This window comes from Babylonia areolata, chromosome 4 (assembly GCF_041734735.1).
Source record: "Babylonia areolata isolate BAREFJ2019XMU chromosome 4, ASM4173473v1, whole genome shotgun sequence".
Lineage (NCBI taxonomy): Eukaryota > Metazoa > Mollusca > Gastropoda > Neogastropoda > Buccinidae > Babylonia > Babylonia areolata.
In genome coordinates this window covers 30,513,198-30,537,324 of record NC_134879.1, presented here as the reverse complement: position 1 = coordinate 30,537,324, position 24,127 = coordinate 30,513,198, and the positions used below count along the sequence as shown (strand labels likewise).

Genomic DNA, 24,127 nt, shown 5'->3' with positions numbered 1-24,127 from the left:
CTCAGAATTTAACAATTCATTCCACAAACATAACACAGATATGTCTTACCACAAATCCTCTGCAGGTCACTAAAGTTGGTTTGTTGTTGTTGTTTTTTTAAGATAAAAAAAACCAAACACCCATAACAGAACCTCAACTACCATGAATTATGTCCCATAATATCACTTGTCTCCCATCCCAAACTGTGGAGTGAGTGATCTGTTCACTTTGTTCCTTTCCATGCAAGACTGACAGCAAGACATTATAAATATGAAAAACATGTCCTGCTTCTCAGTCCCAAATGTTTTGTTTTTTGCTTTATTGTTTTTCTAGTACTTATTTGTTTGTATTTTTGTCAGCTGAATCAAGGAAAGTTTCATCAATGGTCTCTTTTATGCAGACAGACAAAAGATAAGGCATTTGAAAATGCATCTGAAAGGCAAATACAGTAAACTGTTATAGTTAACAGGATTTTATTTCCAATTATTAAGTGACTTCACTTGAAGTGAACTCCCAACATTTCCAGTATAGTACTAGAAAATTTAGTAAAATACAGATCTTTTTATTGAAGGCTGATCATGCTTTCTTTGTAGCCAAGTGAAGATCAATATTTACTGAGTCAGCTGTTTGGAAAACCAACTACTGTCATCACCAGCTGTTTTACTGACAGCCGAACAGCAACACGATCACTGGTTTGTTTTGTTGTAAGACCACTTTGAAAACAAACAAAATATGGCGCTGATCCAAGACTGGGGTATCTCTCTCTCTCTGTCACATGTTCAGAAAAGGCATCCTTGTTCTCTGACAAAGTTAAAAAGGCAGTTTCTCCCTCAAACCATACAGTGCAGAAACACAACACTGGTGCTCTTCCAGGCTGCTGCATAAATCATGAAATGCCATGCTGGCGCCAAAATCTGATGAAGGGTCAATGTCAAACTGAACATGATGAAGGGTCAATGTTAAACCTAACAATTATCCACACACAGATGAGAAACAAATTTGATCAACAAAAAATCATCAGTAGAAATCTACAGACACCAGGTTTTCACTGATATTACAATGATTATTTCCACAGTGTGTTTTGCTGCCTCATTTTCAGTAAGTCACCCATCATCAAAATGAAATAAGCAACGATTCAAACTTTTGTACAACGCTACACAAAAAATTGGGCATTCTAGTCATGTGCTCAAGAGTTTGAACACGGAGTATACAGGTGCAAATAAGCTTACCACATTCAAAGTGTAACAAATTTATTCAAGTTTGCAAAATAATTTTTGGACTCACAACTTCACATTGCATGTTCAATGTCATCAGGGCCAGGGGAGAGAAGTGACCACAAAGCTTGTATTCACTGTATCTTTTCCTGCTCTGGAAAGGGGTCATTCAACTAGGATGAGAAATCTAATTAGCCCCAGCCGGAAAATGGCATTTGATTAGCTAGCAGACTGCAGACTATTTGTGAGACATCTTATCGCTGAGTTGCCAAGAGGAGCAAACAGAAAGGCCTAGTTTGCATCAGCTTGACATGGTACAGTATATAACACCAAATTGCCAGTTCTTCAAACTTACAACAGTGTTCATACCTCCAACTGTTGATGCAAAATGTACAGTCATCCACATCTTAACGGAAGCTGGAAAATTTAAATAAAGGAACACAGTGACAAGGTTGTTAAAATTGTATCCAGGAAGCGTTGCATGAAATATAAATTTATCATTTATGCGACTAATAGTAATGCTTTTGGCACACCACAATGAGAGAATGCAAAAAATCATTTCATGTTCATTCAAATCCACTACTTACGCTCTTATTAGTTTTAACTACATTCACAGTCTGCATAGTATGAAACATTCAACAATACATAAATACACATCACAATACACATGTTCTCATACATCCTGTCTGACTTTTTCTTCTTCTGACTGAAAAAGAGCATGACCCACTGCCAGAGGTCTGCAGCCTTTCCTCTTTCAACAGACGTGGGGAACAGTCATGTCTAAACACCTGCACACTTCTTACTTTTCTGCAAGGTGAGAGCACTACATGTTGTTCACTGTCTACATGGGGTGTGAGCATTACATGTTGTTCACTGTCTACATGGGGTGTGAGCACTACATGTTGTTCACTGTCTACATGGGGTGTGAGCACTACATGTTGTTCACTGTCTACATGGGGTGTGAGCACTACATGTTGTTCACTGTCTACATGGGGTGTGAGCATTACATGTTGTTCACTGTCTACATGGGGTGTGAGCATTACATGTTGTTCACTGTCTACATGGGGTGTGAGCACTACATGTTGTTCACTGTCTACATGGGGTGTGAGCACTACATGTTGTTCACTGGTCTACATGGGGTGTGAGCGTTACATGTTGTTCACTCTCTACATGGGGTGTGAGCACTACATGTTCACTGTCTACATGGGGTGAGAGCATTACATCTTGTTCACTGTCTACATGGGGTGTGAGCACTACATGTTGTTCACTGTCTACATGGGGTGTGAGCACTACATGTTGTTCACTGTCTACATGGGGTGTGAGCACTACATGTTGTTCACTGTCTACATGGGGTGTGAGCGTTACATGTTGTTCACTGTCTACATGGGGTGTGAGCACTACATGTTGTTCACTGTCTACATGGGGTGTGAGCACTACATGTTCACTGTCTACATGGGGTGTGAGCACTACATGTTGTTCACTGTCTACATGGGGTGTGAGCACTACATGTTCACTGTCTACATGGGGTGTGAGCACTACATGTTCACTGTCTACATGGGGTGTGAGCGTTACATGTTCACTGTCTACATGGGGTGTGAGCACTACATGTTGTTCACTGTCTACATGGGGTGTAAGCACTACATGTTGTTCACTGTCTACATGGGGTGTGAGCACTACATGTTCACTGTCTACATGGGGTGTGAGCACTACATGTTGTTCACTGTCTACATGGGGTGTGAGCACTACATGTTCACTGTCTACATGGGGTGTGAGCACTACATGTTGTTCACTGTCTACATGGGGTGTGAGCGTTACATGTTGTTCACTGTCTACATGGGGTGTGAGCACTACACGTTGTTCACTGTCTACATGGGGTGTGAGCACTACATGTTGTTCACTGTCTACATGGGGTGTGAGCATTACATGTTGTTCACTGTCTACATGGGGTGTGAGCACTACATGTTGTTCACTGTCTACATGGGGTGTGAGCACTACATGTTGTTCACTGTCTACATGGGGTGTGAGCACTACATGTTGTTCACTGTCTACATGGGATACCAGTCAGCTGTTTTCAATGTCACCAGCGGCAGTTGTCCTGTCAACACAATAGTCACTGTTGGAAGAACATGCTACGCTGACGTCAGGTGCACTCTGACCCCCCAACACACTGATGAGCAGAGAGCAAGATAACATCCCCCGGACAGCCCTTCACTGGACACCAGAAGGTAGGGGCCAGAGAGGAAGGCCAAAGAACACCTGGTGCAGAACAGTGGAAGGAGAACTGAAGACCCTGAAGCACACCTGGCCTCCCATTCAGAGACTGGCCCAGAACAGAAAGAGTGGCAGATCTCTGTTGCTGCCCCGTGTGCCAGAGGCCGTAACGGGCAGTAATGATAATAGCACTGAGGCATTGTACGTGTACTTTTTTCTTTCTTTTTTTTTTTTAGGGTCTGATGTCAGCAATTTCTTATGAAAAAATTCACTGAAAAATCCCCCACTTGCAGGTCACATGAAACCAAATTTTACTTGGACAAGTTGGATAAATCTGAAAATGATAAATGGTTAAGGAAAAGAAGGAAGTATCTGAAATAAACAAAATACACTGAACACGTCATTCAACTTTTTTTTTTTTCACTTGGATAAATTTTTCTCTCTCTTTGAGTTGCTTTATTAGTGCTTGTCTGGTAAATGATAAACTAACACACAGTTTCACAACCTTGTTCTCAACAGACCAGCTGTGCAGTAGTTATCAATCCTTCTGAACACTAGCCTTTCAAATCTGTGCACATGTTGACAGCAAACCTGTACCTGCATGGAAACTGTTCTGTTCACATCTGGTATGCTGATTGTCATAACGTTAACATATGTATGCTCCCATAAACACACACACACACACATACACACACATGCATGCACGCACACACACATGCCATTAAATTACACATTCCAGTCTTGAAATCAAGAACTGTTCCTTGACTTTATTCATCCCCTTCATTCCAGCTGAATATCAGTCTGTGATATATATGGGCCCACCAGCAGATCCTTTGGTGCCCACAGGCAGTTCAATGCGTATATAATTCCACAATCACTTCCTTTCACACTTGCTGGCACTGTTCCTGGTGACCTTGTGTCTGGCACTGTTCCTGGTGACCTTGTGTCTCTATTCCTTCTTCTGTTTTCTGTTCTGTCACATCCAGTTCACAAACATGTCTGGCATCCTGGGCTATGACGAGCTGTCTCTCTGCACAACACATTTAATAAAAACCCAAAGACTTGGCATTCAGATACAAACATGGTCTTCCTCATCCACTGATGTATACAGACCAAGTATCCTGACTGTTTAAAAAATAAAATCAAATCCACTAACTGTTGTGCCACCCATGATAACACTCACAGACCTCCTTATGGAGAAGGAAGAAAAAGAAAGTCTTTTTCTTTTCTTCTTTTTACAGGTATCCACTTAAAGCACACCTGTTTCTCGCGTCACACTGAAGGAGACTGGCCATAACACTGCAGCTTGTTGTTCCCACTTAATCCACCACTAGTGACAGTACTACTGCTGATGACTGCCACACATTTGTTGGGTACACTACGCCTCTTGACTGTTCGTCACTTCTGCAAGACCTGCGACAATCACGGATCATAGAACAAAGTTCACGGACCTGTTCTGAAAGCCAAACTTTGCTGTACGTGTTTTCACCCGGTCACACACTGCTGTCCGCAGCAAGGACAACTCACAGGGAACATGAATTGATATCACCCCTCATGGCAGCTCAGGCTGCAGCAGTTTATAAATCACACTGATGAATGATATGAAGGAAAGTTGCTGTCAGCACAGAATCAGGTGATCCAGGTGTTTGCTGTCAAAGCTGTGTTGATGGAATCACATCCTCAAACTTACACACGCACGCACACACACACACACACACACACACACAAACTGCTTGCAGCGTATCATCATCGCTAGTTACAGAATCCCACATTCATTCCATTCAATACATATCAGGGACACCTGGCTCTGACTGTCAACAACCACGGAGGTTTTGCTGGCTGAGGAAGACACGCGAAGGGGGAAATCACATGTAGTTGTTGACCCAAACGACGGGCACCCACTGAGGTTCCACCTCGATGCGGTTGATCTCCTGCAGCAGTTCCTGGTAGGACCGGTCCAGGTCCATGTTGACGATGATGTAGTCAAAGTAATGACTGAAGGCCTCCTCCATCTCCCTGCCCCTCTCTATCACCTCCTTCAGCTGGTCGTCCTGCCAACACAGCGACGTCACGTGTCACAACATGCGTCATGACAATGTCATCATGTGTGACAACATGTGTCATGACAAAGTCATCACGTGTCACAACATGGGTCAAAACAATGTCATCACATGTGACAACATGTGTCATGACAAAGTCATCACGTGTCACAACATGCGTCACGACAAAGTCAGCATGTGTCACAACATGTGTCATAAAAGTCATCACGTGTCACAACATGTGTTACGACAAAGTCATCATGTGTCATGACAAAGTCATCATGTGTGACAACATGCGTCACGACAAAGTCGTCATGTGTGAGAACATGCGTCACGACAATGTCATTACGTGTGACAACATGTGTCATGACAATGTCATCACGTGTCACAACATGCGTCACAACAAAGTCATCACATGTCCCAACATGCGTCACGACAAAGTCATCATGTGTCACAACATGCGTCACAACAAAGTCATCATGTGTCACAACATGCCTCACAACAAAGTCATCACGTGTCACAACATGTGTCATGACAATGTCATCATGTGTCACAACATGTGTCATGACAAAGTCATCATGTGTCACAACATGTGTCACAACAATGTCATCACGTGTCACAACATGCATCATGACAAAGTCATCACGTATCACAACATGTGTCACGACAAAGTCATCATGTGTGACAACATGTGTCACGACAAAGTCATCACGTGTCACAACATGCATCACGACAAAGTCATCATGTGTCATAACATGCGTCACGACAATGTCATCATATGTGACAACATGTGTCACAACAATGTCATCACATGTCACAACATGTGTCACGACAAAGTCATCAATGTCACAACATGTGTCACAACAATGTCATCACATGTCACAACATGCATCATGACAAAGTCATCACGTGTCACAACATGTGTCATGACAAAGTCATCATGTGTGACAACATGTGTCACGACAAAGTCATCATGTGTGATAACATGCGTTATGACAATGTCATCACGTGTGACAACATGCGTCACGACAAAGTCATCACGTGTGCACAGAAACAGTGACAAGAAGTGAACAGTGGAGACTGGGAGAATCAGAGGCGAGCGTTTCAAATACAAGAGACAAAAAGACAGTTGGAGAAACTGAAAAAAACACCTCAACAGACATCAACAAAGCTTTTCTTTCCCGCCTATCTACCTAGGTGGGGACAGGGTGGTGGGGGAAAGAGAGAGGAGGAGGAGGAGGAGGGGTAGTGGGTGAATGTGTGGGGGACGGGGGTGATGGTTGAAATAATGCAGATGATGTGGGACAAGAAAAAAAAACACTTGTGATTGAAGCACCGTCCGTACAATCCAGTGACAACAGCAAAGTGAGTGACAGGCGAACAGCGCTCACCGTGGGTCGAGGTTTGCCCAGCGCCATCTGTAGCTGCCGCAGCTTCTCCATGTTGGGAGGACTGATGAAAATGATGTAGGGCTTGAGGTCCGTGTCCCTCATCATCTTCAGTGACTGCAACAATACACATCCCTGTCTGCTTTTCTTCCATTTTGAAAGACACAGAACTGTGTGTGTGTGTGTGTGTGTGTGTGTGTGTGTGTAAGTGTGTGTGTGTGTGTGTGTAAGTGTGTGTGTGTGTGTAAATGTGTGTGTGTGTGTGTGTGTGTGTGTGTGTGTGTGTGTGCAAGTGTGTGTGTGTGTTTGTGACTCTCTGTGTGTGTGTGTGTGTGTGTGTGGTACTTGACTGGTCTCTGCAAAAGATTCAGCACAACATAAACACTTTTATCATAAAGACAGTGTACACAGAGCTAGGTGGGGGTGACTCACTGACAAGCGCTTGGACTGGTCTCTGCACAAGATTCAGCACAACATAAACACTTTTATCATAAAGACAGTGTGCACAGAGCTAGGTGGGGGTGACTCACTGACAAGCGCTTGGACTGGTCTCTGCACAAGATTCAGCACAACATAAACACTTTTATCATAAAGACAGTGTGCACAGAGTGAGGTGGGGGTGACTCACTGACAAGCGCTTGGACTGGTCTCTGCACAAGATTCAGCGCTACATAAACACTTTTATCATAAAGACAGTGTGCACAGAGCTAGGTGGGGGTGACTCACTGACAAGCGCTTGGACTGGTCTCTGCACAAGATTCAGCGCTACATAAACACTTTTATCATAAAGACAGTGTGCACAGAGCGAGGTGGGGGTGACTCACTGACCTCAGGGCCCAGGTTCAGGATACAGATGCGGCCCTGGCTGATCACCTGCCGCACCGCCTCCATGCTAGTGCCGTACAGGTTGCTCTGGAACTCGCCGTACTCAATGAACTTCCCGTTCTGCATGTCAGACTCGAAGGCCGTGCGCGAGATGAAGAAGTAGTCCTTTCCGTGGTGCTCACCTGCCTGCGGGGGTCGGCTTGTGTCTGTCGAACACGTCAAACAATTTCTTACTTAAAAAATAGATTTTAATACATAATCTTCATGGACTAAAAATTGTTTCAATGTAGTTAGACTTAACAGACAAAAGGATTTTTTCCCCATAGAAGTATGTCTGATCTAACTGACCATGACCCACTGGTTAGAGACAAAAGGATCTTTTTTCCCCCCTAGAATTACGTTTAATCTATCTTGTGCAGAGACCAGTCAAAGCGCTTATCAGTGAATCACTCCCACCTCATTATTGATGACAATATGACCCACTGGTGTAGATTCCAGCAGAGGTATGTTTTCCGTCCTGTGCTAAACACTACCTTTTCCCTAGCAGAAAAGTCCAAAGCAGCTGCAGCTAGTAGCCTCCCTTAGTATATTACCTCCCTTCAGTTTATGTCTGTAGCGTCCACTTTTCTGGCAGCCATCTTCCATTCCTGAAGCCTGAAGGAACAGTTTTACACACTATATTCTTTTTCGATTCAAAGTGACCACAACAAACATCACGGCCACCATGACTGATGGAGGACTGGCACTATAGGAGAGTGTACAATCAAAGTTTTTGCCTTTTTCTGTCCTTGTGAATACCTTACATTGTATTCTTTCCTGAAATTTGGTGACCCCAATTTTACTTCTTCTTTTTTTTTCAGCAAGGGTTCCTTCTCCATCTTCTTTATCGGTCTCACATGTTTGCTTGTGACAGCCTGTCGTATTTTCAGCTGAGCACGCTTTTTCTCAACATCAGCTCTTCTGTAGCCAGTTACCAAATTCAAGTTACTTCCCATCCCTCATAAGGTCCATCCATGAAAACAGGCAAGCCATTTGTTTCTATGTTGTTGTTTTTCCCCACAAGACATCTGTGGCAGTAGCATTCAGAACAGTCATTGCTTTTTATGCATTCCCTTAACAAAAACGACTACTCTGGAGTGGTAGGCATGTCAGAACCACCACCAACGACAACACAAACCACAGCATGATGACTGGACAACTCACGAGGTACAGCCGCGGCGAAGCGGTCAAAATCTGACTCCATGATGCGTTCTCTCAGCTCCTGACGTCCGATGTCGGGAGGACCAACCAGTACGATGGGCCGCTTGCGGTTAGGCTGTGGGTAATACCGGGTCACCTCCTCGTAGGTCAGAATCTCGTCTGTTTCTGAAAACAAAACTTCTACATTAATGGGACATTTTTCCCAAAAAATAATGTTACACTCCATCACCGCCACAGGTGACTTTCGTTAAAAAGGCAGTGCACTGCCACAGGCAAATTTAGTCAACATCAATGGAGCTGATTAAAACTATAAAAGAATCATTTTTCACAATGTAACAAAACTTGACAGCTGCAGCCAGTTTCCTGTGCAACAAAAAAACCCAAAAACTTTCACCCCCTGACCAAGTTTGAAGTGAACAAATCCACTGTATTGTTTGAACATGAGTTGAAACCTGTGACTAAGAGCTTCAAACATTTGGCGCTGGTGAGTGTTTTTCACACAGAAAATTGGTGGTGAAAGAGTTAACCTATCATTTAGAGAGACTCACTGCTGCAGACTGTGTTAGGGGTCTGATTCCTGCCCAGTGCAAAATACTACTCCGCCCAAGTGGAGAAATCAAAAGTAGCTGTGGTAAGTAGCCTCCCTCAGTATAATAAATCTGTGATTCAAATGAAAGTTTGCTCTTTCTTCTTCACAGTATCTGCTGTCAGTCAGTCAGTCGACATCTGACAATGAACAGAACTGTCTTCTCCACACCCAGCCAGCTGCCCTAGAGCTCCAGTATCACCTTTTGAGCTGCTTTTAGCACAATTCTTTCAGGCCAATCTTTCATCTTTTCTCTACTAAAACATATCCGTTTGACTGTTGATCAAGCATAATGCACACCATGGACCTGAATACAAAAAAAATGTCTAAAAATGTATCAAATGAATAAATGAATGAATAAAAATAAACAAGTATAGAAAAAAAAGAAGTTTCTCTCACCTTCTCCCAGCCCTCCATTGTAGAGAGCCTTTTTCTTCTTCTTCTTCTTCCTCTCCTTGCGTCCACAGGCACACATGCGGCTCCTCTTCTTGTTCTCCTTGCCTTCTGCCGTCAGCTGTTGCTTCACTGTCTCCCTCCTGAAACAGCATCATGGAACGCTGTGTGCTCATCTGTGGGGCTGCTGGCCTCTGTGTGTGTGTGTTTGGGGGACGTGTGTGTGTGTGTGTGTGTGTGTGTGTGTGTGTGTGTGTGTGGCGTGGAGCGTTATATGCGTGTGTGCATGTGTGTGGTGTGTGTATATATATGTGTGTGTGTGTGTGTGTGTGTGTGTTTGTGGTGTGGTGTGGTGTGGTATATGCGTATGTGCATATGTGGTGTGTGTGTGTGTGTGTGTGTGTGTGCATGCACACGTGTGTGCACTCTTTTGCATGCATGCTCTGTACATATGCGCATCCATGGATACCCATACATGTTTATGCATATACATATGAATGCATTCTCCATGCACGTTTCTGCTTTGCACTTCTCATTCATTCTCCTGCAGATGTATCAGACACTGTACCTCCATCAGGCTAAAGGTGTATCAGACACTGTGCCTCCATCAGGCTAAAGGTGTATCAGACACCACACCTCCATGAGGCTAAAGGTGTATCAGACACTGCACCTCCATCAGGCTAAAGGTGTATCAGACACTGTGCCTCCATCAGGCTAAAGGTGTATCAGACACCACACCTCCATCAGGCTAAAGGTGTATCAGACACTGTACCTCCATCAGGCTAAAGGTGTATCAGACACCACACCTCCATCAGGCTAAAGGTGTATCAGACACTGTACCTCCATCAGGCTGAAGGTGTATCAGACACTGTGCCTCCATCAGGCTAAAGGTGTATCAGACACGCACCTCCATCAGGCTAAAGGTGTATCAGACACCGTGCCTCCATCAGGCTAAAGGTGTATCAGACACTGCACCTCCATCAGGCCAAAGGTGTATCAGACACTGCACCTCCATCAGGCCAAAGGTGTATCAGACACTGCACCTCCATCAGGCTAAAGGTGTATCAGACACCACACCTCCATCAGGCTAAAGGTGTATCAGATACTGTGCCTCCATCAGGCTCAAGGTGTATCAGACACTGTACCTCCATCAGGCTAAAGGTGTATCAGACACTGCACCTCCATCAGGCTAAAGGTGTATCAGACACTGCACCTCCATCAGGCTAAAGGTGTATCAGCCACTGCACCTCCATCAGGCTAAAGGTGTATCAGACACTGTACCTCCATCAGGCTAAAGGTGTATCAGACACTGCACCTCCATCAGGCTAAAGGTGTATCAGACACTGCACCTCCATCAGGCTAAAGGTGTATCAGACACTGTGCCTCCATCAGGCTGAAGGTGTATCAGACACTGCACCTTCATCAGGCTAAAAGTGTATCAGACACCACACCTCCATCAGGCTAAAGGTGTATCAGACACTCACCTCCATCAGGCTAAAGGTGTATCAGACACTACACACCTCCATCAGGCTAAAGGTGTATCAGACACTACACCTCCATCAGGCTAAAGGTGTATCAGACACTACACCTCCATCAGGCTAAAGGTGTATCAGACACTGTACCTCCATCAGGCTACTGCACCTCCATCAGGCTAAAGGTGTATCAGACACCGTACCTCCATCAGGCTACTGCACCTCCATCAGGCTAAAGGTGTATCAGACACTGCACCTCCATCAGGCTAAAGGTGTATCAGACACTGCACACCTCCATCAGGCTAAAGGTGTATCAGACACCACACCTCCATCAGGCTAAAGGTGTATCAGACACCACACCTCCATCAGGCTACTGCACCTCCATCAGGCTAAAGGTGTATCAGACACTGCACCTCCATCAGGCTACTGCACCTCCATCAGGCTAAAGGTGTATCAGACACTACACACCTCCATCAGGCTAAAGGTGTATCAGACACTACACACCTCCATCAGGCTAAAGGTGTATCAGACACCACACCTCCATCAGGCTAAAGGTGTATCAGACATCACACCTCCATCAGGCTAAAGGTGTATCAGACACTACACCTCCATCAGGCTAAAGGTGTTTCAGACACCACACCTCCATCAGGCTAAAGGTATATCAAACACAACACCTCCACCAGGCCAAAGGTGTATCAGCCAAACTCACCAATGTCATCATCATGTTTAAGGGTTGTGACACTGGCTGCATTCATAAGCATTGGGGTCGTCTTTCTCTTTTTTTTTTTTCTTTTTTTTTTTTATATAAATATTTTATTTAAATCAGATTTCCACACAGTGACACCTCATAAGCCATTGGGGGGTGGGGGTGTACGTGGGTGGTGGATCCATCCATCACAGTGATACAGGCAGACACAACATCTGTCCCACCTGTAGTCGCTGTGGGGCAGCAGTCATTCCCACCTGCGTACACTAGCTGCTGGCCATGGATCATCGGCTCTCATCCTCCCCCCCCCTTATCCTAACCGCCCCCCAGTTCCCCACACCAGTACTCAGTCAATGCATGGTGAGCTTCCTACATCAGTACATGTTGGGTTTTTTTTCGGTCTGTTCCCTGTGTGCTTTATTCACTCATAGAAAGCATTATGAACCTGTGTGCATGCAAACACATACACACACACACAAACACACATACATACACTGTGTACATGCAGAAATATACAAACACACACACACACTCCCTTGTGTATATGCACAAGTATATAAAAACACACACACACATGCACGCAGATGTGCATTCGCGCACACACACACACACTCATTTGTGTGTATGCACATGTATACAAACACACACATGCACGCACGCATGTGCACACACACATACACACACACGCACGCATGTGCACACACACATACACACAGACTCACTTGAAAATATGCACATGCATACAACACACACACACACACACACACACACACACAAACACACACACACAGAGCGGAACTTTCTCCTAATTACTTGTTTGGCATCCAGCCAACCAGCTACCACCCTCTCTAGCCAGCCCATCTTTCATCCCCTCCTGGTGGGAGTTACACCTCCACCTCCCTCTGGTCAGCCCATCTTTCATCCCCTCCTGGTGGGAATTACACCACCACCTCCCTCTGGTCAGCCCATCTTTCATCCCCTCCTGGTGGGAATTACACCACCACCTCCCTCTGGCCACAGCCCATCTTTCATCCCCTCCTGGTGGGAATTACACCACCACCTCCCTCTGGTCTTCATCCCCTCCTGGTGGGAATTACACCACCACCTCCCTCTGGTCTTCATCCCCTCCTGGTGGGAATTACACCTCCACCTCCCTCTGGCCACAGCCCATCTTTCATCCCCTCCTGGTGGGATTTACACCTCCACCTCCCTCTGGCCAGCCCATCTTTCATCCCCTCCTTGTGGGAATTACACCACCACCTCCTTCTGGTCAGCCCACCTTTCATCCCCTCCTGGTGGGAATTACACCTCCACCTCCCTCTGGCCACAGCCCATCTTTCATCCCCTCCTGGTGGGAATTACACCACCACCTCCCTCTGGTCAGCCCATCTTTCATCCCCTCCTGGTGGGAATTACACCACCACCTCCCTCTGGCCACAGCCCATCTTTCATCCCCTCCTGGTGGGAATTACACCACCACCTCCCTCTGGTCAGCCCATCTTTCATCCCCTCCTGGTGGGAATTACACCACCACCTCCCTCTGGCCACAGCCCATCTTTCATCCCCTCCTGGTGGGAATTATACCACCACCTTCTGGTCAGCCCTTCATCCCCTCCTGGTGGGAATTACACCTCCACCTCCCTCTGGCCAGGAAAGGGACAGGAGGGGGAAGGGGAGGGCGAGGGGGAGAGGGGGAGTTTAGAACTGAGGAGGGAGGGAGGGGTTTACTAACAGATAAACAGACACAGGCAAAGACAGAGAGAAAGTGAAAGATAAAAGATCATAAGGACAGGGGCAGAACGTTTCATCAGACAATTACTGTGATATGTATCAGTCCTTGTACCCTGCTTCTTTTTAAATTTTTTAATGTTTTTCTCACCATTATAATTTTTTGGGGGTATTTCTTTTCTTTTTTTTTTTTTTTTACCTGTCTGCACAATGTTTCCTTTATCATTATTTCTTTTATCTGTTCTGTAATCAGTTTTTCTGTTCTGCTTTTTGTACTTTAAAATGTTGAAATATGAGATCCAGTCTGACTAGACTATGCTTGAAATCTTCCATCTTCATATCAGAGATGTTAAGTTTTGAATTATGAAAAAACAAACAAATACACACACACACACACAAATTAGAAGCTGACTCTCTCTCTCTCCCTCTACATATCTCTCTCCCACCTCCTACTCTCTCTTCACTTTTCTCTTTCTCCCCCCCCCCCATCCCCCTTCCTCTTTCCATCCCCTCTCCTCCTCCTCTCTCTCTCTCTCTCTCTGTGAGAACAAAGAATAAAGTTGGCAGTGTGCTTAACAGCATCCTGTTGGAAGAGAATCAGTGCCTGTGAACATCAATGACAGAGTGATGGGAGTGAGGGAAGGAGAAAAACGAGCAATGAGGAATGACTGAAGGAGAATCAAAGAGTGAGAGCAATCAGTTTGGGTTACAGGATCCCCTCCCCCTGCTTGAACCAAGACGTACGGCCAATGCGGTTTTTCATAGCAAGCCCCCTTTCTTTGGAATCAACTTCCTCAGCCTCTCTGTCACTCATCTTCACTGCAATCTTTCAAATCCAGTCTGAAGACCCACCTTTTCCCCTCCTGATAAATTCTCAACAGCTCATCCCTTTCCAGAATGAACTAAAATGACTATTAGTGAGTGAGTGAGTTTTGACAGTTTCAGAATTTGTTGGCTGTATTTTTGATTGTGTACTATTTACAATTGTGTACTATGACTTGTGTGTGTGCTTGCACATGTGCTTGTGTGTATTGTGGGTGTGTGTGTGTGTGGGAGGGGTGGTGATGAATAATTTTTGATAAATTTGGTATCTTGTGTTCAATTATTCCTTTTTGATATTCACATGTGTTCAATTTGTAAACGCCTAGGACTTATTTTCAAGATTAGGCGTAAATGCTCATAATAACAATAATAATGTGTTTCATATATATATTTTCTCTGAACAAAAATAACATTAAAAACACCATATAAATGAAAAACAAACAAAAATTAATGCATAACTAAGTTTGTTTGGTTGTTTGTTGGGGTTTACTTTGGGAGGATAGGGGTGGGAGAACAGCAGATGAATAACAATGACGCTGAGCTAAGCAGACATATCAAGCTTCTTCCTTGGCTTCCCTTCACAAACTTGTTGACAAGTTGACTAGTTTTCACAGACTGCCTTCTCATTCTGTGGGATTCAAATACTGCAGCAATGGAAGGTCTTTCCAGTCGGAAATGCCCTGGCTTCTCCTGCTGTCCGTTATAAGATGTACCCTACATGTAACCCACTGAGAGAGGCATTACTGGTATACACCCATCTTTTGTGTTTGTGTACCTGTCTGAGAGAGAATCGTGATCTTTGAACGGAAGAAAAAGACAAGGGCATTAACAGTTCATGGATGGCAGACAAGACAGGGGCACTGACTGGCAGACAAGTAAAGACAGGGGCACTGACTGATAGACAAGTAAAGACAGGGGCACTGACTGATAGACAAGTAAAGACAGGGGCACTGACTGGCAGACAAGACAGGGGCACTGACTGGCAGACAAGACAGGGGCACTGACTGGCAGACAAGTAAAGACAGGGGCACTGACTGGCAGACAAGTAAAGACAGGGGCACTGACTGATAGACAAGTAAAGACAGGGGCACTGACTGATAGACAAGTAAAGACAGGGGCACTGACTGGCAGACAAGACAGGGGCACTGACTGATAGACAAGTAAAGACAGGGGCAGACAAGTAAAGACGGCACTGACTGGCAGACAAGTGAAGACAGGGGCACTGACTGATAGACAAGACAGGGGCACTGACTGGCATACAAGTAAAGACAGGGGCACTGACTGGCAGACAAGACAGGGGCACTGACTGATAGACAAGTAAAGACAGGGGCACTGACTGGCAGACAAGTGAAGACAGGGGCACTGACTGTTTCTGGAAGGCAGACAACATAAAGACAAGGGCAAAGACAAGTAAAGACAGGGGCAGACAAGTAAAGGCAGGGGCAGACAGGGGCAGACAAGTGAAGACAGGGGCAGACAAGTAAAGACAGGGGCAGACAAGCAAAGATAGGGGCAGACAAGCAAAGACAGGGGCAGACAGGGGCAGACAAGTAAAGACAGGGGCAGACAAGTAAAGACAGGGGCGGACAAGGGCAGATAGGGGCAGACAAGCACAGACAAGCAAAGACAGGGGCAGACAAGACAGGGGCAGACAAGTAAAGACAGGGGCGGACAAGGGCAGACAAGTGAAGACAGGGGCAGACAAGTAAAGACAGGGGCAGACAAGCAAAGATAGGGGCAGACAAGCAAAGACAAGTAAAGACACGGGCAGACAAGTTAAGACAGGGGCACTGACTGTTCCTGGAAGGCCTTGCTGGGGATGAGGCCAGCCAGCATGTGGTGCTCCTCCTCCCCCTCCCTGTGGGCCTGCCACCAGTTGGGGTCCGTCAGCTGGATGGCGTGCAGGATGTCCCCCTTCAGGAAGGAGATGCCCAGCTCCCGGCATGGGATGTACGGGTCGTCCTCGGGGTCGTAGTTGAACAACGCACGCAGGTGCATCTGTAGGAGTAGGAAGGAGGATATGATTCTTTTTTCAGCTTTTTAAAATTTTATTATGTCATGTTTTCATGAGCAAATATGACACCTCAACTCACTCTGTGGGAGTTTAGGAAGGAGAAACTCATGCAGTTGTTCTATTCTTTATCTCTAGATCAAAATCTGTGCTTTTTTGTGACGCAACACGATCCCAAAAAGCCAACTGGGTTATCAATATTTCACGATTTTATTATTTTTCAAACTGGGTTGTGACAATGCTTGACTGAGTTCCACACTATCTGGGTACTACACAGATTTAAAAAAAAAAAATTTAGACTTGAAATGGATGAAGGGGGGTACACCACTCACGATTTCCCCAGGTTTGGAGGTTTCTTCCACACAGGCATGGGCAGGTATAATCATGAAGGTGATGGTGCCAGACATGTTGGCCTGAAACACACACACACACTTTAAAACTTGTCAACAATACAGTGACAGATTGTTAACTGGCTGGACAGTTTCAGATGACGGTACTACCTCACTGACAAAGTGAAAGCAAATACAAAAAGAGAATGAGAGAGATGAGATATCTAGATAAGACAGAAAACACACAAGAGTGAAAATGAGTGAGTGGCCATGCTATTAAGAGTGTGTGAGTGTGTGTGTGTGTGTGTGTGTGTATGTGTGTTTGTGTCCATGAGCGTGTGTGTGTGTGTGTGTGTGTCTGTGTGTGTCTGTGTGCGTGTGTTTGTACATATACACATTTACGCACTAACATGCTCATAAACATGCATGTGTTCATGTGCGTAAATGCACATGCACACTCATGAGCACACTGCATGAGCATGCATGCAGAAAAGTGCAAATGTTCAACTTCATGCACACCATGTACATGTGCATGTGTGATGTAAAAATGTAAATGAATATAACAATATGATAATACATAATTGATGGAAAGATATCTATATTCATATATATATATATATATATATATATATAGAGAGAGAGAGAGAGAGAGAGAGAGAGAGAGAGAGAGAGAGAGAGAGAGATATGCAGATATATATAGATATAGATAGATATATATAGACTGATAGATAGATAGATATAGATATAAAAATACTACTGATTTTCACATCACAAGCCAATGTCAATACACTAAAGCACAGGCAAATCTAAGCGTATACATACATTTCAGTTTCAGTAGGCAATTCTGATTCACAAAACATGACATGCAGAATGAGGGCAGAGGAAAAGAAACAACAATTCTGATTCACAAAACATGACATGCAGAGTGAGGGCAGAGAAAGAACATGACATGCAGAGTGAGGGCAGAGAAAAGAAGAAACAACAATTCTGATTCACAAGACATGACGTGCAGAGTGAGGGCAGAGAAAAGAAGAAACAACTATTCTGATTCACAAAACATGACATGCAGAGTGAGGGCAGAGAAAAGAAGAAACAACTATTCTGATTCACAAGACATGACGTGCAGAGTGAGGGCAGAGAAAAGAAACAACAATTCTGATTCACAAAACATGACATGCAGAGTGAGGGCAGAGAAAAGAAACAACAATTCTGATTCACAAAACATGACATGCAGAGTAAGGGCAAAGAAAAGAAACAACAATTCTGATTCACAAGACATGACATGCAGAGTGAGGGCAAAGAAAAGAAACAACAATTCTGATTCACAAGACATGACATGCAGAGTGAGGGCAAAGAAAAGAAACAACAATTCTGATTCACAAAACATGACATGCAGAGTGAGGGCAGAGAAAAGAAACAACAATTCTGATTCACAAAACATGACGTGCAGAGTAAGGGCAAAGAAAAGAAACAACAATTCTGATTCACAAAACATGACGTGCAGAGTGAGGGCAGAGAAAAGAAACAAAAACCTCCAGCCTGTCCATGATGTCCAACTCACCAAGATCTCTGACACTTCATTGACGTTCTTGCCATGCATGTCAATGCCATTCACCTCCAACACCTCGTCTCCTTCATGCAATAAACCTGAAAAACACAACACACACACACACACACACACATATATATATATATAAAACTGGGTAAAAACTCTTTTAAACCCTTTGGAACACCAAATCAAAACTAGCAATATCAGAACCCAAATGATGATATGAAAGGTATGGGTATTTGTTTCAAGCACTGGCTTATGCTTCTTCTGTGTGTATGTGTGTGTGTGTGTGTGTGTGTGTGTGTGTGTGTGTGTGTGTGTGAGACAGACAGAAACAGAGAGAGTGAGAGAGAGAGAAACTGAACAATATTTACTGGCCTGGATGGCAAATCATTTATCTACGTGATCCAAAGAATTTTAACTCAAATGTTAAGGATCACAATCTTAAAAAATTAAATAATACAAAAACTCATGGTTTTTTTTTATTTCTTTAATTCAACTTATTTCAAAGTATGAGGTGGAAAACAAAATCAGGTAAGACACGATACTGTTATTTCATTTCATTCCTGCTTGAGTAAGTAAACACATAGAGTAAGTCAATTACATGATGTCTATTAAAAAACAACAACAAACCCCCCCCCAGAAAATAACAGAAAACAACTTGAGACAACAGAAGTCCAACAAATGCAACTGACCACTTTTCTCTGCAGCTCCCCCTTTGACGATTCTGGCGATGATGACAGAGTCCCCTTCGTTCTTCACTGTGGCTCCCTGCAACCACACACATTGTGCACATCATGTTGTGTGAAACACCCCACAACCACACACACTGTACACATCATGTTGTGTGAAACACCCCACAACCACACACATTGTACACATCATGTTGTGAGAAACACCCCACAACCACACACATTGTACACATCATGTTGTGTGAAACACCCCACATCCACACACACTGTACACATGTTGTGAGAAACACCCCACAACCACACACATTGTACACATCATGTTGTGTGAAACACCCCACAACCACACACATTGTACACATCATGTTGTGAGAAACACCCCACAACCACACACATTGTGCACATCATGTTGTGTGAAACACCCCACATCCACACACATTGTGCACATCATGTTGTGTGAAACACCCCACATCCACACACACTGTACACATGTTGTGAGAAACACCCCACAACCACACACATTGTACACATCATGTTGTGTGAAACACCCCACAACCACACACACTGTAACATCAAGTTGTGTGAAACATCCCACAACCACACACATTGTACACATCATGTTGTGTGAAACATCCCACAACCACACACATTGTGCACATCATGTTGTGTGAAACACCCCACAACCACACACATTGTGCACATCATGTTGTGTGAAACACCCCACATCCACACACACTGTACACATCATGTTGTGTGAAACATCCCACAACCACACACATTGTACACATCATGTTGTGTGAAACATCCCACAACCACACACATTGTACACATCATGTTGTGTGAAACACCCCACAACCACACACATTGTACACATCATGTTGTGTGAAACATCCCACAACCACACACATTGTACACATCACGTTGTGTGAAATACCCCACAACCACACACATTGTACACATCACGCTGTGTGAAACATCCCACAACCACACACATTGTACACATCATGTTGTGTGAAACACCCCACAACCACACACATTGTACACATCATGTTGTGTGAAACATCCCACAACCACACACATTGTACACATCATGTTGTGTGAAAGACCCCACAACCACACACACTGTACACATGTGTGAAACACCCCACAACCACACACATTGTACACATCAAGTTGTGTGAAACACCCCACAACCACACACATTGTACACATCATGTTGTGTGAAACACCCCACATCCACACACACATTGTACACATCATGTTGTGTGAAACACCCCACAACCACACACACTGTAACATCAAGTTGTGTGAAATACCACACAAGCACACATCATGTATACCTCATGTTGTGTGAAATACCCCCACAACCACACACATTCTGACAATGTACACATTATGCTGTGTGAAAAACTCCAGAGCCACACAGCATGTACACATCACGTTGTGTGAAATACCCCACAACCACACACATTCTGACAATGTACACATCATGCTGTGTGAAAAACTCCAGAGCCACACAGCATGTACACATCACGTTGTGCAGGAGATTACTGCTGTACAAGAATTATCTCCCCTTCTACACACTGCCCGGAATGTTCAGGTTCTTTCCTGATTGGTTCTGGACTCTTTTTTTCTTTCTAGACCCCTTGACTCCATTCAACAGAAAAAGAGGGTTGGGGGGTGGGAGGGAGGAGGAGGAGAGAGTGTGTGTGTGTGCGCACATGTGTGCATGCAGGTATGGCTGCACACAATACATGCAAGCTTATACATATGAGCACACACGCACAAGTATGCACAAACAGACACATTTATACATGTATGAATGTGTATATTTGTGTATACTTATGTAAGTGTGTTCACATGCTTGTGTCTATGCACATGTAGATACACACAGGAGCATGTTTATCTGTCACCATGAATTGCCGATCAATGTCTATCAAACACAGTGGAAAAGATATGCACAGCCAAGTGCATGCACGAGATGTGCTTAAGAATCAGTAAAGTGATAATAACCTCCATGCACCACAGATCAATATTCACAGCCAAGCGTTCTCTTTGAAGTTCCCTCCAAACTGCCACCCATTAATCTTACCTCCCTCCTTTCCCTTTCATCCCCCTTCAATAGATGAGTTCAGAATCGATACCTGATCCTTTCAGTGTTCTCCAAGAATAACCCATAAATATTCACAGTCAACTATTCTCTTTCAAATTTCTGATCCACACAACTATGCATCCCTCCCCCCCACCCCCACCCCCCAAAAAAAATCTTAACCATTACTATGCTCTTCCATCTTCCAGTCATTCCTACAGCTGCCTCAGTCTGTACATCCATCTTGTTTAACCCTTCGACTACTGCACCTGTAAGGCATTTTTTTTGTTGCTGTGCACTTAAAGATGATTTCATCAAGATTTTGCGCCTTATAAATATTATTATTATTATCATCATTATTATCTCTTTTTTTTATCTATTTTTTATTTATTCATTTATTATTGTTCTTTTTTTTTTTTTTTTTTTTTTTTTTGTGCAAGGCCTGACTAAGCGCATTGGGTTACGCTGCTGGTCAGGCATCTGTTTGGCAGATGTGGTGTAGCGTACATGGATTTGACCGAACACAGTGACGCTTCCTTGAGTTACTAATACTGATACTGACACTGACACTGATACTGATACTGGCATGAATATGACATACAGTTACAACTTTCTATATAATTTATCCTGACCTATGAATTCTGTCCTACCTCAGTACAGGCCACAGCTCTTCCACTGACAGCTATCCTGACCTATGAATTCTGTCCTACCTCAGTACAGGCCACAGCTCTTCCACTGACAGCTATCCTGACCTATGAATTCTGTCCTACCTCAGTACAGGCCACAGCTCTTCCACTGACAGCTATCCTGACCTATGAATTCTGTCCTACCTCAGTAGAGGCCACAGCTCTTCCACTGACAGCCATCCTGACCTATGAATTCTGTCCTACCTCAGTACAGGCCATAGCTCTTCCACTGACAGCCATCCTGACCTATGAATTCTCTCCTGGCTCAGTGCAGGCCATAGCTCTTCCACTGACAGCCATCCTGACCTATGAATTCTCTCCTGGCTCAGTAGAGGCCACAGCTCTTTCACTGACAGCTATCCTGACCTATGAATTCTGTCCTACCTCAGTACAGGATACAGCTCTTCCACTGACAGCTATCCTGACCTATGAATTCTCTCCTGGCTCAGTAGAGGCCACAGCTCTTCCACTGACAGCTATCCTGACCTATGAATTCTCTCCTGGCTCAGTAGAGGCCACAGCTCTTTCACTGACAGCTATCCTGACCTATGAATTCTGTCCCACCTCAGTACAGGATACAGCTCTTCAAGTGACAGCTATCCTGACCTATGAATTCTCTCCTGGCTCAGTAGAGGCCACAGCTCTTCCACTGATAAACATCCTCATCAGCAGCAGTTAGGGGGTTAAGTCTCAGGGTAATAATGTCCACACTTGTTTCAATGATAAATAATCAGCCACTGCTTGCTTTCTACATATGATCATCCGAACAGATTTTTCTGTGTCAGGTTTAGGCAGCTCCCTCCTCCTGGGATGTTTTCATCATTCTGTTTCAAGTTATTAACTATGTCCATCCTTGTCACATCGTAATGCAGCAATAATCATGTCAATGTCAAAAGCTAATGACAATTCTGTGCATATTATGAGCACAATTATAATTCCATTGATATCACTGTCTTGCTCTCTCTGTGCATTATTTCACACACACACACACACACACACACACCCCACATTACACACAACAACCACACACAACCCACACACACATGTGTCGCGCGCGCACACACAGACACACCACAAAACCCCTCAAACTGCCACTTCCCAAATCATTCCTCATCGATTTTTTCCAACAGCCTGAAAATTTATCCTTTCCACAAATTAAAATAATGGGTATCCCCTTTTTCCCCTTTTTCCTATTCGTTTGGCCTTTGGGCATTTAAAAAACGAACCCCCCCAAAATGTTTTATCCCTAAACGTACAAAACCCAATTTTCAAACAAACCCCCAACCCAAAAACCAAAAAAAAATCTACAAAAAACCCTTAGAAACACTAAAATTTATAACCCCCCTTCCCCCTTTCCAAAAACCCCACCCCCCCCCCAAACCCCCCCCCAAAAAACCCCCCCCCAAAATTACATCTTTTCCCCCCCTTTCCCAAACCTCCCCCCCCCTTTTTTTTCCCCTAAGAAAAAAACCCCCCAAACCCCAACCCCCCATTTTTTTTCCCCAAAAATTTTTTAAAAAAACCCTTCCCCTTTTTTGGATAAAAAATTTTAAGGGCCACCAAAAAAGGCATTTTAACCTTGGAAAAATTTAAAACCCCCCCAGGGGGGGGGGTAGGGTTTTTTTGGGTTTTTAAGGGGGAGCTTAAAAAAGGAAAAAAAAGGGGGCTCCCCGGAACCTGTTTTGGAAGTCCCCTTTTGTTCCCCTCTAACCCCCCAAAGGGTAAATTACCCCAGTTTTGGGTTTAAAAATTTTTTAAAAAAAAATTTTCCTAAAAAATTCCTGAATTCCCATCCCTTCTAAAACCTCCAAAAAAACCCTTTCTATTTTTTAATTGGGTTTTGTCCCTTTGGGAAACAATTGAAATGGGGTTTAACCTACAAACCAAGCTTTTTCATTTTTTCCCTCTGTTCCCCCCATTTGTTTTTTATTTGTTGTTTGTTTGTTTTTGGTGGTTTTTGGGTTTTGGGTTTTTTGTGTGGTTGAAATGTTTTTGTTTTGGGGAAAATTATAAAAAATTGAAATGGGTTATTGTTTTGTTTTTTATTTTTTTTGGTGTTTTAATGAAATTGATTGATAATAAGTTGGAAAATGGGTTTAAAAAGTTTTTTTTCCTGTGATTTATGAGTGAGTAAAGTGGGGTGAGTAAAGTGGGTGTGAGTGTTGGTGTGGGTGTTTGTGTGAAGCCCCATCCTGCCCCCAAAGGGACCA

The 24,127-nt window shown here is 44.0% G+C and overlaps 1 protein-coding gene across 1 annotated transcript in view; it reads right to left on the bottom strand.

Moving 5' to 3' along the window:
* Positions 1-3,389: 3,389 nt before the first annotated feature.
* The window catches only part of LOC143281039 (uncharacterized), a 170,829-nt gene continuing 150,091 nt past the window's right edge, over positions 3,390-24,127 (bottom strand). Inside the window, exons 9-17 of the mRNA XM_076585942.1 lie at positions 19,149-19,224; positions 18,466-18,551; positions 16,908-16,988; positions 16,360-16,562; positions 9,843-9,979; positions 8,861-9,022; positions 7,661-7,863; positions 6,836-6,949; positions 3,390-5,456 (exon numbers count right to left, since the gene is read on the bottom strand). Of these exons, the coding sequence (XP_076442057.1) occupies positions 5,271-5,456; positions 6,836-6,949; positions 7,661-7,863; positions 8,861-9,022; positions 9,843-9,979; positions 16,360-16,562; positions 16,908-16,988; positions 18,466-18,551; positions 19,149-19,224 (1,248 nt within the window). The 3' untranslated portion in view covers positions 3,390-5,270. The remainder of the gene's footprint in view (positions 5,457-6,835; positions 6,950-7,660; positions 7,864-8,860; positions 9,023-9,842; positions 9,980-16,359; positions 16,563-16,907; positions 16,989-18,465; positions 18,552-19,148; positions 19,225-24,127) is intronic.